The sequence below is a fragment of the Falco biarmicus genome, chromosome 13 (assembly GCF_023638135.1).
Source record: "Falco biarmicus isolate bFalBia1 chromosome 13, bFalBia1.pri, whole genome shotgun sequence".
Lineage (NCBI taxonomy): Eukaryota > Metazoa > Chordata > Aves > Falconiformes > Falconidae > Falco > Falco biarmicus.
The window spans coordinates 7,818,075-7,837,763 of NC_079300.1; the positions used below are offsets into that span (position 1 = coordinate 7,818,075).

The 19,689-nt window shown below is 36.3% G+C and overlaps 1 protein-coding gene across 8 annotated transcripts in view; it reads left to right on the top strand.

The window, feature by feature from the left end:
• NAALADL2 (N-acetylated alpha-linked acidic dipeptidase like 2) overlaps positions 1 to 19,689 on the top strand; it is a 507,046-nt gene that overhangs the window by 396,007 nt on the left and 91,350 nt on the right. For 7 of the 8 annotated variants that reach the window (XM_056358613.1, XM_056358610.1, XM_056358614.1 and 4 more), the window contains one exon: positions 16,012 to 16,158. The exons of the other annotated variant lie outside the window; for it this stretch is intronic. In XM_056358613.1, the coding sequence (XP_056214588.1) occupies positions 16,012 to 16,158 (147 nt within the window). The remainder of the gene's footprint in view (positions 1 to 16,011; positions 16,159 to 19,689) is intronic. 8 annotated transcript variants of the gene reach the window in all.

Sequence of the window (19,689 nt, forward strand, 5' to 3'; positions counted from 1 at the left end):
GATAAAGGATAGACTAACAGTAGAGGAAAACAAAAATGATTGCTTTTCTTACTAAAGGTAAAGTGAAATATGGGGAGATGAGTAGAACTTCATCACAAGGTCACAAAGGAGGCAAAGGTGGGAATGTAATCTAGATCTTAGGACAAGTTATCAAAGGCATATGAATTCTCAATCTTCTGTTCCACATTTGGGCACTCTTAAAACATTTGGCATTAAGTCCACTTGTTAATCTTAAAAGTACTTAAGAAGTAGCAGTTGGAGTCAGTTGCATGGTGTAAGTAGTACAGAATTCAGGTGTAATGTTGAAAATGTTGGAATACATTTAATTCTCTAAATGACAAAGTAATGTTGAATGACATTTTTTGAATGTAGTCTTTTCTGTTCTTGTATTACTTCTGACCCTTATTTTCTTGAGTTCATTTGTTGTTTGAAATGGTTTGCAAAACCTTTTCTGCATCAGATCTCTTATTGATCTGTAGGTGACCTGAAAGCAGTATGCACGTGTCCAATATTTAAGATTTAAGCTGGTTAATGTGGAAGTAAACTTCTCTTTGATCCCCGATTGGGTGAGCTTTCTATTGCTTTATGGTAATATTTGCTTTACTTTTATAAATTATTTCCTTCTTTAGTTAGGTAGCTGTCTCTAAAGGTTTTTTGCAGCACTTGCTAAAGTACCTTCCTGACAGGCAGTGGTGTTAGTTCAAAAACTTGAAATCAGATTACTCAGTTTTGCCTTTTTGTTTAAAAAAATAATTAATAATTGTTAACAACCACATAAATAAGGTTTCATCCTGGTGTCAGTGAATGCTGGACTCTCTTGGGGGAGTCTGATACTAGGCTTCAGCAGTCTTCTTTTAAAACCATTTGAGTTCAAACAAAAATTTGGTCCAGAGGCTTCAAATGGACTTCTTGCTTGCTCAGTTGTTTTAATCTACAGACTTTCACAATGCATGAGGTCCACACTCACATTCTCTGAGGAACACACATTACACGCTGAAGCTGTCTGCCCTGGCTACATTAGGTACGGTAGGGAAAGTGCTACCAGGGTACGCAGATGCTAACGATGAGGGGCAAAGCAGCAGCAGGAGTCAGGGCTGGCAGAAGGGAGGAAGATGAAATACCAGTAGGGAGACTTGGCTAAGAAATGCTGAGATACTGTTGTTTTCAGGTTTGCTGTGCAGATGAATGAGAAAGGTTTGTTAGGGTGTTTTTTTTTAATCAATCTTAGTATGCACTGTATTTCAGCTACGTTGAAAATAATTCCTGCTATAAAAGGTTCTTTAATGCTCTTTCAATACATTGCTGTAATATCTTTCATTCCATCTTTCTGTTAAGATATTAGGCCTTGAATAATTACTCGGATTCAGAAAGCTATTGCAAAGGACTGAGCTGTTTGTGTCTTTAGGATGGAGGACGTCTAGAGGGTCTCCTCCCTCAGCCTGGGCAGAACTAAGAAAATGGGCTAAGAAATTAAAAAATGGCCTAGCACCAGCGGCCCTGCATTTCAGGAAGACACATCAGCCTGAGCTTCTAGACTGGTTGCATAGGAAAAGCTGAATTTCTGTTCCCGTGCCAGCTGATTCTCAGCATTACTGACACATCAGTTGTCAGGGGGAGACTCGGGGACCTAGTGCATTTGTAAATTGGTTGGTTGATAACATGACTGTATTGAGATAGATTCTGTATGTTAAAGCCTGACCAATTTTGGCCTGTATAGCAAATTAGGACAGATTGGGATTTGATTATCTATTCAGAGTAAAGAATTTTAATACCCACGTAACTGTTTTGGCACATATTTTTCAATGGGTACATTTACTCTGTTCATAAACATTTTGCAGTTGGAGCACACAGTAAAATGTGTTGGTGATTCAGTCTGGTCTAAGTATTGTATTAAAAAGATTGTTCATTGTAGGGAAGTTATATATACATTGATCATTCTTTATGTGGTCTCGAGAATGACAGGTACAAAAGATTTGCTGCAAAGCGCATGCATCTTTGTTCGGTTGGTCGTAATCTGATGTGTGTTTGTAAGTAGTGGATATCTACTTGTTTTCTGAGCTAGTACTTCAAGCATCTTTAGAAAAGTAGTAGAAATCTCCAGACCAGTAGAACTAGTTACTGTTTCATTGGGTGGGTGAGCTTTAGCTCAAAAATGCACTTTCAGAAGCAATTTCTAGATAGAATCTTCTTATTTCTTATGTTTTCATGAAGTATGGTTAGTACCAGATTGAAATCTGTTAGTAAGGTGATTTTTCTTGCATGGAACTGGGGAATAGTGGAAATCAGAGGCAGATTTGTTATTTATTTTTAATTTTCGTTCTTCTAAAGACATGCAGGACAAAAGAGACAGTAGAAATTTTTGACCTTATTCAGTGTTAACTGTGTAACAATTCAGTGCTTTGATGATTTACCTCTAAAAATTATAGTCTCAGGTTAACATTTTTTCTTAAAAAAAAACCACAAAAACAGTCTAAAGGAGCAGTTGAATTTTGGATTAGCTTTTACCACATGACTAGTATTTTGCAGATTAATAGGAAATCATAAAAACCATAGAAGACACTATAGGTAATTTTGTCAGTCTTGCTACATAAACATTAAGTTTTTAACTTTGCACAGTCTATAATTGGAAGTTATTAAAGAGGTGTAGCATCCTATAAGGGAACCGAAGAAGAGGAAAGCTGAAATAATTGTTCTGTAGAGTTCCTAGATCCCATCAGGCAGTGGAGTCCAGAGTACCAAAACTGAACGGTAGGCTAAATGAGCTACGTGCACTGAAATACGGAGGCTAAGATTGTTCCAGAAGCTAGAAGAGTGCTAAAGTTTAATCAGCATTACAAAGGGGAATCGCAGTGACCTGTGTAACTGCAGATTGATTAATTTTAATAATAACCCAAGATAATAGGAAATTTATTAACTTTTAAAATAACCTAATATAAAATAAAGTGATAATTGATTTAAACGGGATTTAGAAGAAGGAGGCTAATTAATGCCAGTCAGAATTTTTTCACAGAACACCTCTGTCCATCATGAAACTATTTTTAAAACATCTTTTGAAGGAATCATATGTTTATTTTTTTAAGGTAGCAGCACAGACTTTTATGGAACTTCTTGCATGGTACTCTATGGAATTCACAATAAAAACAGTGCTTTAGGACAGTAGGTAATCACATGGATTTCAAATTCACATGCTGACTGATAGATCTTCAGACGTATTACCTGTCAATGGAGGATCAGCATTGAATGCAAATTTCCCTACCAACATTTTTTCCGGCAGCAGCACTAGATTCAGTACTAGTCAACAGCTTCATTATTTATTGGCTAGAAAATCACTGCTCTTTAAGTGTGTGAATGGTAAAACATAAAAGATAGCATAAGAATCAAAAACTGGAGAATAAAACCATACAGATTCACATGTGAACTAAAAACCACAATTCTGAGAGTGTGAACAGTGAAACATTAGAACAAATTACTTTGGAAAAGAGGAATTATTTCACCTCATAGTATCATTATATATAGACTGTTTGGGTTTTTTTCATATATGGTATTCTTTACTCACGTGAAAGCAACTGATCTCAGTAAAAGAATATTCCTTTTCTTAAAATAAAGGCAGACAATGTAATTGTTGTGTTTGCCTTCAGAGCCACAGCTCTCAATCATTACAGAAAAGATATTGCTAAATACAGCTGTGTTCTTACATGTGATTTCTATTAAGTACCAGCAAGCACTACAATGAAAATCATGTCCTGGAACTTTCGACCTGTTTATATTTTGAATATGTGTGTATGTGTGTGCTTGATTTTGTATCTATGAATAATACTTCTGAACTTAGTGGAAATGTTCATATCCATCAAATTATTTGCATATACAGTTAAAGCAGTGAGGCCAGAGATGCAAACTGTGCAAGATGCCACTGCACAGAGAAAAATTTAATATTGAGCAAAAAATGAGCTCATCTTTATGTCATTCAATAGTTTTAGTCCATTAAAAAATATTGGGCCATGAAGTAACGTTTTTCCACGCTGCTGACTAGAGTCTGCACATTTGAAAGTTCATGTAGACAGTATATTATTTAGTATTCTCAAAAATACGTATTTGTAGCTTTCATTACTCTTTCCTGATAAAGGTAAATAGCTGCAGATTGCACTTTACTGCATTTGTCAATTTGTCTTCTCAATGTGTGCAGTGTAAACATTTCTCCCTTGCATACTGTGCATTGTTTCAGAAAGTTTGATTTCATAACAGCAAAATTAACTCTTGAAGAACAGAGTCTGGAGGATTAAGCCTGAAATATAATGCAATACATATTTTTCTTAGATTATATTGTGCAGTAGTTAGAAGCTGTCAGTTTTCTGTACTAATAAATTCTGAAGTAAAATACATTATCAGGCTTTCTGGGATTTGCTTGCTTGTTATGAAAAAGTGATGACGTAACCCTAGAACCTTGTAAACAATGAAACCCCGCATTTTCTGAACAAAATTTAAAATTGTTTTTAATTCTCCAGTGCTTTACATTAGTTTGAAATTACAATATTCCTGTTCAATAGCATACATAAGTTTTGGAAATATCTCAGATATTTAATTTTTCAGGGTACAAAGGAACACATCATTTGGGTGTATGATGAGATCTGGGTAATAGTTGGCTCCTGCGTGTTGGTGAAAACCTTTTCAAAGTTACTTGGACTATATCACTTTCATGTGTCTATCTGAAATCACATTTTATTCAATTATCTGAAGTTGTTTTCCCAAGCCTTAATACCTCATAGCTCTTGAAACCAAGGTCAAGTAAATTTCTATGGAAACCAGAAAGAAAAAGTTGTTTGACGGTGGTAGCACTACGGCTTTCCCTGCTTTATAGCTTTTTTTCTTCTGCTTTCCTGATTGCTGTTGTTTTCCTGTCCAGTACAGAGGCAGTATCAAGGATACTTACTTACGGTGTAAGTAGATAAAAGTTAGAAGGATCCAGTCAGGGAAAGTATCAGAGCATTACACTGTCTAAGTAAGGGTTTACAGTCCTCCATTTCTGCCAAAGTCGGGGGGTTTTTTGCACCACTGCTGTAGAAAATAAAATCATCTAACGTCTTTTGGATCATTTAATTTATCTCCCAGTGGAGCGTGGAGACCAGTATTTGTGGTGCTGTCTTGCACACTTTAATAAATCTGCTTCATGATGATCTTTCTGAAAAATGCAATTGATACAGATACTGGATATCTTAAGTGCAAGTACTATTATTATTCCATTTACTCAGTTCCCACTGAAGTCCAGAAGATATTTTTTTATGAAAAATATGATGGTAGTTTATTGACCTTCATGCTCAGTATGGACTAATAGGAGTGACTTTCCCTTCCAAAGAATGAAAAATATTTTGTGTGTGTGACTGGGAAGGGAGTGATTTGTGCGTGCATAGTTGCTATCGGGAAGTTTAAATGTCAGACCAGAGGTTTCAGGGCAAGGTAAAGCTTTGCCAGCAGTAAATTACTTTGGCCTTATTCCAGGGTGGTGCCATGAGGGGAGATTTGCAATAATTTACCGATGTGACAAGAGAGTTCATTCAGAGTGTTACATGTGATTTTCTGTGTTCTGTTCCAAAGAAATGTCTTCATTTGTGTATATTACAATTGAACTTACTCTGGTCTTTGATTACAGTAACAAAACAGAAATCATGACTGCAAATTTATCTTCCAATTTAAAAACCTGACTGTTCCACTTGCTATAGTTGTTGTGGGGATGTCCTGCCTCTGTGTATATTGTTAGAAATATGCAGTATGATTCAGTAGGAACCGTAGGTACAGGAAAAGAGTTGGTATGATACTCGGTACTGAGAGTGTTTGTGGAGGCATGGGGAATGTGGGGCACGTAATACGTTCACAGGTGTGATAGAAAAAAATGAGCTTTTTTTTTCTTTTTCTTCCCCTAGTGACACACTAGATTACATTGTGTTTGTAAGTAGCAAATTCTTGATCTCAGCAATCCACTGAAACATTCCACTGCACGGGGAAAGGGCACCAGGCTGACTTTCACTGCAGATCTGATGCATCTGTCTTTCTGGGTCAGCCTTATGATAAGGCTCAGAAGAATGTCTTTCGTGAGCTGATTTGCACTTTGACAAGTGTTGTATTGGGGGAGTAGTGCTAGCAACCATTTCTGGTAGAAATACTACAGATCATGAGGACTGTGTAGTTCAGGAGGAGAAAGTGTGACATGCAAATGCTGACAGTTTGAGGAAATATAAATTGGAGTAGATACAATGTGTAGTATCCATATTACAAGTAACTGTGGGCCTAACTTCTAAAATTCGGTGTTGCAATACAAGTACAAACTTCACGGGGGGGGGGGGGGGGGGGGGGGGGGGCGGGGGTTGGCTGGTTGGTGTTTTTTTAAGGTAGGATAGTGATGGAGTAGTTTGAGCCAGCTGGTTAGCTGATGAACACAGCTTCTGCAGATGTGTACTGTGCATACTAATAGGGCTAGTATTGATCATTAAAAAAATCCATAAATTTACTTTCATAGTTTACTTTCCTAGGTAAGCCTTAGTTCACTTCTAGTGGAAAGTATGTAGTGGAAGCTTTCTCTCCTAATTTTTTATTTTTGTGTAACCATATTGAAAACTCGTGAACAGCATGTTACTGTATATTCATTTAACATCCAACCTCGCAATGACTGTCCTGTTTGGGACACTTATGAGATCTTGAAATACGATATATAATAACTCTTCAAATAATAGAGTGAGCATACATATCTGTCCCCTTTAGAGGGACAAGTAACTTGTCTCTTCTTTTTCTTCCTTTGGGGTATGGAGAAGCAAGACTGTAATCTCAGTGGCATGAATTATTTAATATCCATTTGGAGGGTTTGAATGATGCATCCCAAAATGAGTAGCATGGCAGAACCTGATCATCACAGCGTTAGAATACACGGAAACGTGTTCACAGTCTTTCTGTCTCTATGTATGATAGAATGAGAATGCCTTTAGGCATCTAAAATGATTTACAAGCCACAGCTATTTCCATGGAGTATAAAATATCAACTGTTTGAAAATGTGGTCTTGTCAAATCCTAATCCTCTTCCCTACTTAAGCACTTTTTTCATATTAGCAACAAATGTTACTACAGCACAAAACATTAGGAAAGTCATGCAGTTCTTATCAAGTCCCAATTTATCAGTGTTTTATACTAAAACTGATTAATGTGCATTTTGTTAAACCTAGGTTTCACAGTACCTCAGTATGTACGTGACGGCTAGCATTGACCAGTGTTCCTGGTACTGTATACCTGGGGAAAAAAGCTTGAACACCACTAAGTCCAGGGAAGTATTACTTTTTACATGATAAAAAAATGGTTTGACTGCATCCTTTAATTGCAAATGCAACCATTCCGTGCCCAGAAATAGTTTAGATTAAAAACTAGATTTAAAAATATAAGCTCTAAAGTAGAAAAAGCACCCAATGTTGTGAGTGTGTTGGGAGTTGGAGACAAGTTCCCTCTGTTAATGCAGTATTTTCTCTGCTGTTTTTTTCGTCTTAATGTAATACAATCATACACTGCTTTCTGAACTGTGCCATAAATGAAAGTAGTACACTGAATGATGAGTCTAAGCCTGTAGTCCTGGAAATTGACTTTAAAGTTACTTTACCTGAGGTGCTGGAGAGCTTGCTGTTATCTGTGCTGATGAAAAAATATGGGAGAAGTTTTAATGCAATACTGCTCTGGTTGTTGAGTGTGGGAGTCTGGGGTAAGTGGATACTTTGGAGAAACACAGCCACCGTAGCTGTGTTATGTAATTTCTTATTTACTTTTGTTAAACCTTGTAACTCCCTATATTTTTAAGGTACTGAGATGTTTGGAACTGTTGATGGCCTTCCAGTTGCAGTCTTGCCACTTTAGATAATTTATGCAATGTAATTTTAGTTCTAAATATTTGATTGCTCTGAAATTCTTGTATCAAATCAGAGCATACCTGCTTGATTTTTACTTCCCTTAAAAAAGCCATTAAAATTCCTAGCAGTTTGTACTGGGTGTTGGCAACAAGTGTATCTGAGTTAATGAGGCAGGCATATGACTTCAATTTAGGCATAGGAAGGATAAATGTAATTCAGTATCATATAAAAAACATCAGGAATCAGAAAGAGACTGTCAGTAGATAAAGTTAAATGTAGAAAAAATCCAGTACAGGAAATTAAATTTACACTATATAATTTTTTACTACCTTGCTTTTGTATTTATTGCCAGTTTGATGTAAACTTTGCATCTAAAGCATGGTTCAGTCCTGTGAGGTCCCATTTATTATGCAGACCTTACACTTATGGTCACATTTTTTAAAAAATAAGACAATGATTTCAAAACATGCAAATGCTGCTTAGCAGAAAACAAAGCCCTGAACAAGCAATACAGGTTTATGCTTGTCTCCTGTTTCGTAGCTGTAAACTAAATAAAAAATAAGCTTGTAGTACAGCATGTAACAACAGTGTTAAATACTTCACACCAAGTATACGTATTTCTCCATGTTTTTCTTTATAATGGCTGGTATTATAGTTTCCCAGGTTTTTTTCTTAAGTCACCATTAAAAGGCCAATATTATTTTATGCTTTTTTGAAATGTAAAACTGGAGTTTTAGGTCTGGCACCTTATGTTGCATAGTTAAACTGAGTTTTCCTTGGTTCAGTAGAAATCTGAATGCGGTATCAGAACTGGGTCTTGGGAAACCTCTGTTTGATCTGACCTTTTAAAAGCACTGTAGTTGTCACAATTTTCAGTTCCCTTTGTCCCCCTGGGTAAAAAAGGTCTTCTCTGTTATGCAGGATACCTGCATGCATTTTCAAAGAACAGTTCTTCTAAAGCCACGTGGTTCATCTAAGAGGCAGATTTTGCTCGTGACAATAAAATACTCTTTCCACAAAGGCTAAAAAAAACAGTTTACTGTTGGAATTTCCAGATGCAGTGCTTTTGTCTAAGAAAACATAGAGAACTTTCTTGGGGAATTTCCAAGAGGCTAATGGTGATCCGGCAGCTGCAGTGATCTGTGTAAGAATCACCTACACTGCGATGGACATCAGAAAAAAATAAGATGATGCTAAAATCTTTGTCCCTGGTGTCTTTAAATAAACACTAGCTCTTGTGGGAGTTGTTTTTCCCTAGTGATGAGGTAGTCCTCTCAACTGCAACTGTGTGACTGTGTGCAAGGAACATCTCTCATTTAACTGTGATAATATCGAAGAACTCAAGCTAGGGAAAACTTCTGAAAGTTAAATGCATCTTTTCTGTGACTGATTTTGCAGTGCTACAGAACAGTTTCACTATGGGTCTTCATGTTGCCCTTAAACGTCAATTAATAATGCTCCGATTGTAGATATTTTCAGTAAAGCCTCATACACGTTTAAATGAAAATACACATAAGCTGGAAGCAAATAATTTTATAAACAGCTGATTTGCATTAATAGCAATATATATCAATCAACAAAGACAGAAAGCAAAGCAGGATGTTTATAGCCAAACCAGATAATCAGATGGGAGAACACAGTAGTATGCTTGCCATAAAATTAACATGCCTAGAAATCCAACGATTTTTTTTCAATAGATTTTTGTAGTCAAGGTAAGCAAACAGCTAATAATACATTTTAAGAGCTGTCAGACTTTTTTCCTCTAATGATTTGTTTGTCAGAGTGTAGCAGGTTTTTTATGGATGAGACACATATACTTGTGAATCCTTTCCTATGCAGCTTCTCTAACCTCTCCTACCTGTTGATGATGATTAAGCGTAACACATTTGCAGTAATAAAGATGCTAATCTGCTGCTTTTTGCATTTTTTACATGGTCTTTGACTCTTTGTTTAGATAATTTTACTTCATTTAGATGGTCTTATCATACTTCAGCTTCTTAAATGCCTTTTACCAGTTACTAAGGCATGTGGTGATTCAGCTCAAGAAATACAGATTGATTATTCATGAAGAATAAGCTTCCTGGCTGCAGTTCTTAAGCTGGGATCACTAAAACATTGTAAGAATAATTGGTCGTTCTTTATTTGTCCTGTTGAAAACAACTTAAGAAGTTTTAATCCATTTTCAAAAGCTGCTCAGGTTTTAACTTCAGCTGGAGTCGCATGAAGGAAGGTAACCAGAGCTGACATGTCCATGTCTCTAGGTGGAAGGTGAACTATAGAAATGGCCAGGATTTTTTTTTTTTTTTTTTTTTTAATATAGGCCTTTATTTGTACCAGAATCTTAACATTGCAGCAAAACATACCTATAAATGCTTAGCTCTAATTAGTGGTAGAATAAGGTCTGCAGTGAAGTACCACTTGATTATACTTTAGATGTGTCAGGTCTATTTTATAACATTAACCCAAATTAAATGTTTTTAATGGGCCATATGGTACTCTTCATTTTCTCAAATTTGTAATATAAACCTGTAACATGATGCTGAAAACAAAAATGAACTCCAGAGAAATAAAATTATTCAATTACGAATATCATGTGCATCCTTGCACTGACATGAACCACTTCTTGATTACCGTCTAACCACATGGCTTGATTTCCTTCCAATCTAAAGGGAGGGCTTGATTGACACAGCGGAGACCAGCCTGAGCAACTGAGTGATCTAAATAGTGCTATTACGTGTGTTTTACTGTAAGGCTAACCAGCTGAAGAAATCTAGTTTGCCTACTCTACAGCAGGGAGTTAGTTCTTTCAGAGCATGTTGCTGATAATTTATTCCAGATGCATTTTTTAAAGTTTTTAATTATTGGTTTTTTGCCTACATAAAAGCTAACATTTAAAGGATCATTAAGTAGGACCTGACTACAACTGGTGAAGTAATGCATAGCAATTAAACTTTTTTTCCAAACTGGAAACTCACAGATTGTTTTTTGCAGATATGAAAGGAAAGATTTTGTGGATTATCAGAATTAAAATTAATCAGATTATTAGATTATGAAGAGGGTTTTTTTGTAAATGACACCATTTTAGATTTAAACATGCAAAAACAGCAGATTAGTTGGTGGGAGTAAAAAAAAGGAAAGGGAAAGCAGAATGCCAGAGTGATACATAGTTGCTATTATATGATGACTGACAAATTATTTGGCATTGAAGAAGTTGAAAATGCTTTAAAATCCTGTGTTTCTGGGTATGTGCTTTGGTGTAATCTTCTCCCCCACCTCTGTCAATTCTGTGGCCCACATCCCCTAATAGTCTTTTAATTAGGAGCAACCTCCATTTCCTAGCAGCAGTAATTTTTTTCACGGTCGGTCTTTCATCTCTGTTCTGCACTGGTGCCTGCTTGGCTTGCAGTAAGGATCAGGCATTCTGCTGCCAAGCATGGAGGCTGTCCTGCTTGTTGTAAATTGCAGTTGCAATTTTGGGAGATGGTCTTTTCCTGGTTTCCTGACTGCTGCATATTGAAAAAGACTTGAGACAGTGCTTGTACATTTTGGTAGGAGAGTATTTCACATGATACGCAAACAATATTTCCAGTTGATTAACTAAGTGGACTTTGAAGTTAATTTCTGTGTCAGCAGCAGTAGTGTCTTTGGTGTGGAAAGATCAAACACAGATTTGGGATGGTTCTTCTAGGTAAGGATGAGGTGGAAATGAAATGAAAGCAGCAACTACTAACATAGCCAGTATCTGTAGGAATAGTCCTATAAACAGGCGTTTGTACGTATGGCTTCAGTTATGTCTCTGGCTGCTGGGTTTAATGCTGAAAATGCAGTTTATATTAGACTTAATTGATGTTAATTTTACCTGTAAAACAATAATAATAAATACAAGGCTGAGCTGCCCGGTCATTGCCAAGAAAATCTGTATAAATAAAGGAACTCAGTTCAGTCATATTATCAAAAAAGTTTAATCCCATTTGAGGTTTGATATACTTCCTTGCTACAGATGCTGATCCAGTACGATAAAACTTTCCCGTGTGACTTGCTTTAAGTCTTTGTGATGCCTCGCAACATCTAAAATCGCATTAGACACCTGTATTTAGGCAAGCAGATTCCTAAAATGTCCCACCACCTGATTACTGCCATCCCACTCCCATCATTCCCATGCCTGCTATCGTCCTGCATGCTAAGACTGTCTCATTTTTGCATCTTACTCCAGGAAATTATTCCTCAATTTCTTTTTTCTTTTCTTATAACTGTAAGTCAGAGTTAGAGGAAGAGGTTTGCTGATTTCCTTCAACTTCTTACTTGCTTTGGTTTGTTATTGTATGCTACATATATGACGTGCTATATGGTGGGTTGTTGTTCTTGCAGTGACTAAGTTAAAAACTTCCCTCTTAGTTTAACAACACTTCATTGATGGGAAAGTTTTATTAATTGCAGGACATTGTTATTCTTTATCTTAAAGTCCATTAATTTTGGTAAACGTTTCAGTTGTTTAATGAATGCAAAACACAATACATGAACTTTGCAGCCATTGCCAAAGACTTGAAGATGATGATGTTGTGGAGTCTATGTAACAATAAAAATAAATTGGAAGAGAACAGTATCTTGCAAATAAAGCATTCTCCCATATTAGTGCAGTGTTAAATATTTATTGTTGAACTTGTCATTATCAGGGGCTTGTGTATCAGAACAGTAAAAGCTGAACAAAGCAGTTAAACTCTTAAGATGCTAACACTATTGAATTGAACATTGATGTCATAAAAATATAAATCCTATACCCTGAAGGATGGTGATGTAAAAAACTAAAAGTACCGTATCTCATTGTCCTCTTAACTAAATCTGTAAGCATTCCATAGGTAAACTTTCTTACATAAAAAATATTTCACCGTTTCTATAGTGAGGAAAAAATGTTACCAGAGTCTTTTTGAATAGTTAAAACATAGTAAAGTGTTTTCTGAGGGGTAGAAGGGCTAAAAATGAGGCTTGGGTTTCTGAAAAAAGGGTGTCTCTTTTTTTCAGTTCCTGGTATGCTAGCAGAAGTGGGGGTTCATGTATATTCAGAATTAACTGACTCTACCATTGTTTTCACCTGTTACAAACAATACAGAAAGGGGAACAATATCAAAATACTCTGCTAATTAGCTGTGTCCCTGCAGAGTCTATAGCCTTGATTGCTTTTAGGGGAAACCTAATCTGCTTAATAGATGACAATGATGATCCAACTTTCTAATGTTGTTGATAATTAGCCAACAGTTTTGGGGTATAGCGAAAATGCCTTAGAACTTCATTTGTACAGTTACACCAGTTGACTTCTCAAAGATTAAAAATTTCTGGCATACTCTGCTGTGTGAAATGTTACTCATTGCATGAAACCTTGTTTTCCGTTACCCTCTATTACCCCCTCTCCAATTGGGAATACCAGGTATAATTCCACGTCCACCCTTATACCTCCAATCAGCAGCTTACAATATTCCTTTTCTGAAATATCCATAACAAATTCTAGATATGGGTATGTAGGAGATGATGAAAGGTTAGTGTTCACTTAGTAGAGTGAAAGGTATAAAGATTTAGATTGACAAGGAAAAGAAAAAGTTACATTAATTTCCCTGCTCAATATCCTTACCTCTGTGAGGTATATATTAAGATTTTTATGGTCCTTACAGCGTTGCAAGATATCCCTTCTGTTGATTAGTCCTTGAAAATGAATTCTGGATTGTCACAATACTTTAAATTCTTAGCCTGAGTAGGTGCAAGTAGCATTAGTCTTGAAGAGCTTTGCTGCCATTGTGTTTACACAGAGCTAGGATCAGATATTTTTAGAAAGGCAAGATCCTTCCATGTAGTATGCAGCTTGGTTATGGATCGTTGATTCTTCAGCTTTTTGTCTTCTCTGATACTGAATTGTTTTGCCAGTTTTATTGGGATTAATTTGGTCATTTAACTGTGATTTCCTTTGGTAGACAACTCTGGGGTTTTTGCTTATTTCAGGTTTTTCCTATTGACTCCAAAACCTGTGTTTCACATCATTCAGTAAACTTTTAAATATTAAAGGAAGAACAGACTACTCACCATTTATGAAACTTGCCCAAATGTGTTGGGCAGTATGGGGAAGTTAGGAGACAGTCTAGTCTACACTGTAGTATAGTACACTGTGTGATGCTTAAATATCTTCTAATTCCTGAAAGGAGCAAACACCTCAGAATGGATCTTGTGTGCATATATATGCATAAAATTATAAATGTGCCTTTCTGTGTGGATGTGTGCTGTACAGAGGCTTTGATGGGAAAGGTTGTAGAAGATAGTGTGGTAATTTAAAAACACTTTTTGAAAGTAGTAGATGGTTTGGGGTTCTGCTGTTTCTGTTGTAGCTTTGGTTTCTAAAAAGCAAGGTTACTGACTTTATTGAGACTTTGAACAGCAATACTGTGATGTTAAATACCTCCTCAATGTGATTGAAACCTTCTCAAGAATGGTGTAAAGAGGAGTGAAACACAGGAACAACAGTTGTAATTAAGAAGGTGCCTTCAGGTTTGAAAACTTTAAAAAAACTCTTAATCTAAATCTAAACACTCCCAAAAAAGCCCAGAGTTAAATGCCTGCAATGTTTTAATAACTGTGCCTTACAAATGACACCCAAGATTAATGCTACATAAATTTTCGATTTATGATATTCCTTATTTCTTACTATGCCATTGAGAACCAGATTTTTGGGTGCTGTGTGTCATGGTGCTCCATGGATAGCTTTTAAAGAGATAGTATTTACTAGAGGTGGACTGCACATACAGAAGTTATCTTTTGCTTCAGTTTTAACTGTAACTCTCAGTCTTCATGGATGGACCTTGCAGGGCTGTGAATGTATGTAAGAATGGTGGGAGCAGAAACATTTATCCAAAAAGTGTGTGATATAGGCACCTTTTAAAAATACATATGAAATGGAAGCTATTTCTTGGAGGTACTTAAAAATAGTTTTGTGTGAGAATCTGCAGCTCTTATTTGTACTAGGTAACGTGCAATTGCATTCTTCATGGCACTGAAATGAAAGTGTGAAGCAATAATTATGCTAATTTAAAAATGGAAAAAAACCAAGATTTCTAACTCTTAAAACATTTTTCTGCTAACCTCAGGAACTTTACTCTACAGAATCTGGTATGTTTTAGTATTAAAGGAGAACTAATCTTACACTGTTCTTGTAGCAAGCTAGTGATTTACTAGGTAGGTCCAAAGAAGTTATGTTATACTATATTAACTGTTAGCTAAATATAAATAATGTCTAGTATTTGAACTTTCTAACATTCTTTAAAAGAAGCAGCTTATTTGCATGTTGAAAGCCTTTGCGCCTACTCTTTATTAAGTGTTTAATTGCCTGATGTGTTTAAGAGCTACACTAGTACGTAGCACTCAGTGTGGGCTTGTTTTCCAGTCTTAACCTTATATTTATTACAGTTCTTTTGCTAAGATTTCACCATTAAATACTCATGTGAAAGAAATACAGACATGTCACTGACTAGGATTGGTTTAAGCACTTTACCCAGAAATGTGTATTTATGTATCTTTAGCCTTTTAATTCTGTTTTTCTCTTAACCCCTGCTCTGCAATTGCAGCAAATTCTTTACATTTGCCAGCATTTCATAGACCATAAATATCTTGAATGTGATTATCAGATTCAACTTTTTGTTGTTAGACAGCATTCTATTTACTGAACAAGAATTTGATTCCTTAGTAGCCATTGAGGGTCTCAGAACATCTTCCAAAAGGCACCATGATGACTGGTAATCTCCTGCCCAGCATGCGACAGTTCATGTGCCTACCAAAGGCTCCTTCTCTTGCCCCTCCTGCCATTTCAATTAGGTACAACTTTCTTTGTCCTTTTAAAGACTCAGCCATGTTGCAGCACACTTCGTTCTCTGCTGTGTCCGATCCCAAAGACTGCAGTATCTATCAGTAGAGGGTGAAACGTTCGTAGACTCGCTCACTGCTAAGTATGAATCAGCTGATACCTGTTTGCACCAGTGCAAGTTCAGCCTGTTCTTAAAATGTTTCAACCCAAAGAATGCTGTGTAAAGGAGATACTGATACAAGTTGTTTCGAGTCTGGTTGCAAATAAGTAAGTAAATTTTTATTTGTGTTTGTTTTTCAGAGCCAGAGCTTCAACTGTGTGGAAAAGACTAGATGTCCAGGGTCTAATGTGAGTTCTGTGCAGATACAGGGAGATTCAGATTATTTCATCAACCATCTTGGAGTACCTGCCATGCAGTTTTCTTATGAGGACATCAAATCATCAGAGGTAGTTACGAATAAAAATGGGCAAACTGAAAATAGCGGAAAGATAGAATTAGGTTGTGTCAGGTTATATGCTTGCGTGCATGACAAGTCTCATGCAGTGGAAGGTTATCTCCTGTAACTGGAATTTTTTAGATCTTCAGCAAATTATCACAGAGCTTCAAAGTGACCGATTTTATAGGCGTATGGTATTCAAACAGATAAATGTTTAGAACAAATGAAAGGAAAAAAATTGGAGGACATTATGTTAAAAATTTCAATATTGCTGACAATGTTACAGGTTACTTATTATCTAACACAGCTTTTCAGATTGATTTCAACATAGAGGAAGGATCTTTTGATGTGTATTTTTTTTCCTGCAAAGTAAGATGAGACAGCCTACATAATTAGTTTTATATCCATTTTCATACGGTGGGCAAAATATGACTCTCTACTATATATGTTGCTTGTAAAGATCTGTAAGATTGATTGCAGTCTTCAGAGCACCGTGTTCTTTTTCAGTTGATTGTCCTTTGCAAGGTAAGTGGAAGAAGGATGCATGTTACACTGTTTGGAGACCAAATTAGAACTGTACACAGATAATCTGTTGGGAACTCCCCAGCCTTACTGCTGTAGGTTCTGTCTGCACCTGGACAGCTCTGACTTGCCCTCAGTTGGTCAGCTGGGAAAGTCTGGCATGAGTTATTTCAAGATACAGTGTTCATGAGAAAAGGTGTGTGTTTTCCTATAAATGTAACAATGCATTGACTTCATCTTCCCCTCGTTTTAATTCTTGCATTGTGCTTATCTACATATGCGCACATCTTTCCAAGTTCAAGAACAAAGCTGAAGCTGAGTTGAACTGGAATGCTTCCTGGCTCTGCATGTAATATGCTTTTATTTCACAAATGCAAAACAAAACAGAAATATGCCACATACTGGAGCATTGTTGTCATGTTCGTGTGTAAATTAAAATAGATTAAGTCAAAAAACTATATAAACAAGGAGACTTCTGTTTCTAAATATCACTGCACCTATTAGGCAAAGTATTCTCTGTAAGATTAAACACAAGGCAGAGGCTGTAAGGAAAATGTGAGGGCAGAAGACCTGTGAGTACAATGTTTATGACAGGCTTGTGGTCTGGTGCAAATTTCTGTTGTCACTTAGCAGCTATTCCTCACAGTTTCCACTCCAGATATGTGTATATAGGATCTTATAGAGCATGAGAAAAAATTGCAAACTTCTGTATATAAAAATTAGTACTTCCCAGCACCATTTACAGTATGAACACTGAAGGTTTCCTTGGCTATTGTCTATTTCAATCCTACCAAAGTTACTCTTCGTGTTCAGTTAACTTCCCAGATGTGTGTTTTTGTCTTTCAAAATGATTCAGCAATGTAATTAAAAGCATAAAAGAAATTATTTTCATATTTGCTTAAATGTGACACAGCAAATTTGATTCTGTTGAAAACACAGCTTTTGTCCTTCTTCCAAAACTGTTTCCCAGAAATAAACTTGTACTAAGTGTAAGTTGCAGTCTCAAAGTTGATGTACTGTACCTCTCAGATTTTAGAAGATCTTGACCCCATGAGATCTATATCATGTGAGCCATAAATCTGCTTAGCAAAATCTGTACATTTCTGTTGGCAAGAGGATGAACTTTTTCCTAAAAATGAAGTTATAGAATGATTAAATTTGGTTTCTTGATTTTTATTTATTTATTTTACTGATTATTAACAGTCCTTCAAAACACAGGCTCCTTGTCTTTCCTATATTCTATCAGAAAAGCAATCTGTTTATTTTTTACTGCTTATTGCAACTGTTTATTGGGGATTCTGTTTATTGTATCAAACAGGGATAATAGTATTATTGTAAACCAGGCAGAAATTATTCTGGGTTTACAGCTGTATTAATAGAACAAGTAGGAATTTCTCTTGTGCAGGTTAGTGAGAATAATCTGTTGAGTTGCAATGAGGGTTGGTTGGTTGGTTGGTTGTTTCCAAGCCATTCAGCTTTTTTAACTATGTCTCAGTTTTGTCAGCTTCATTGCAAAACAAGATTTGGAAAAACATACTTCAGAAACGGGATGTTTTGACGTGCTTTGGTAGACTTATCATATTGCCAGGCTGGTTTCCTCTGCTGTCTCTCTTACTGCTGTGACCTGCTCAGGAAATTCTCTTCTTTTGGAATATACATTAGTTGTTTATTTTATCCACCTGTCAGACAGCATTCAGCGTCACATAAAACTGATGCTATTCCAGACTTCAAAAAAAAACTGGTTTAGAGTAAAAAAAGTCCAAGACCTGTACCCTTGTAGCCTGTCTACAGAGCAACAGTTACAGGTCAGCTTTAGAAATGCATTTCTTCCATAGTCGGTGTAATGCTAATCCTCAGAGAGAAGGTTGTAAAGGGTTTTCATTGGCAGGAACATGAGGAGTAAATAAGAGGAAATAAAAGTTGTGAGAGGAAACATTCAGACCAGAAGAGTAAGTAAAACTGTCTCGCTCGAAATTACCTAATACAGCAAACCCAGAGCCTCCAGGAGGTTAAATCTGCATGGCAAATGCCTGTGGTCAGATCTGTGAGCTAGTAAAGTGCATTCTAAGTATTCAGCCACTAGTATAAAAATACACTGAGTGAAATGCAGCTCGTTTATTTACTAGCGGAAAATATGCAGCATTTTAGTCTGCAAGTAAGAAGTAAACTTGGAAGAATTTATCAAGTGGAAAAGAACATAATACTAACCCAATTTCCAAGGATTCTCTTGCAGCTGCTGAGGAAAGCCTTCCTCTCCTCCCAGCTGCTGCTGCACAGGCTTTACCTTTGACATGAGGGTCACATTCAGATTTGTAATGTGTTAGGAGAGAAAGGCTGATCAGCTTTTCCTCATACTGCAGATTCCCTTTGAGTTGTTGTCATTTTCATCCAAGTGACCACCACGTAGGGAAAGAGAAGCAATGTTGATTTCAAATCTGAGTTTCTCTACTACTGAAAGCCCATGGTTGTAAGTCTGTCAGTCCTCGCCTCAGCAGAGAATAGTATTAGAAACATCTTCACTTAACTTTACATCAACAAGAAAGAGCAGCATAAAGTAAAAGAGGTCTTAGATCACAGACTTGTCTTTGTTACTCTCTGTACTGCAATAAAAGCTAATGGAATTACTCCACTGTATGATTATTGGTACATCAGGAATAATAGATTGCAGCAAGTAAATTCTGATTCTTTTTCATGTGTGGACCATTTCTGTGCCCTTGAAAATATCAGCCATGTTTGTATTACTATTTATTTTCAAACCAAAACATGATATAACAGGTATAACATGTAAATATCCTCCATAATTATAGAAAATGCATGCATTTAACAGAAAAAACTATTGAGTTTGGATACATCACTGTTCATCGTGATTCTGCTTAGTGTCTTCGATGTAAATTCTTCACCTGTGGTATTTTTATTTTGTAAACATGACTGAGGCTCAGCCCTTGGTTTCTTGACTGTAAATTAGGAATAATGGAAAACACTGAGTGTGGTGGTGTATGATCTGTAGAGCATGCCTTCA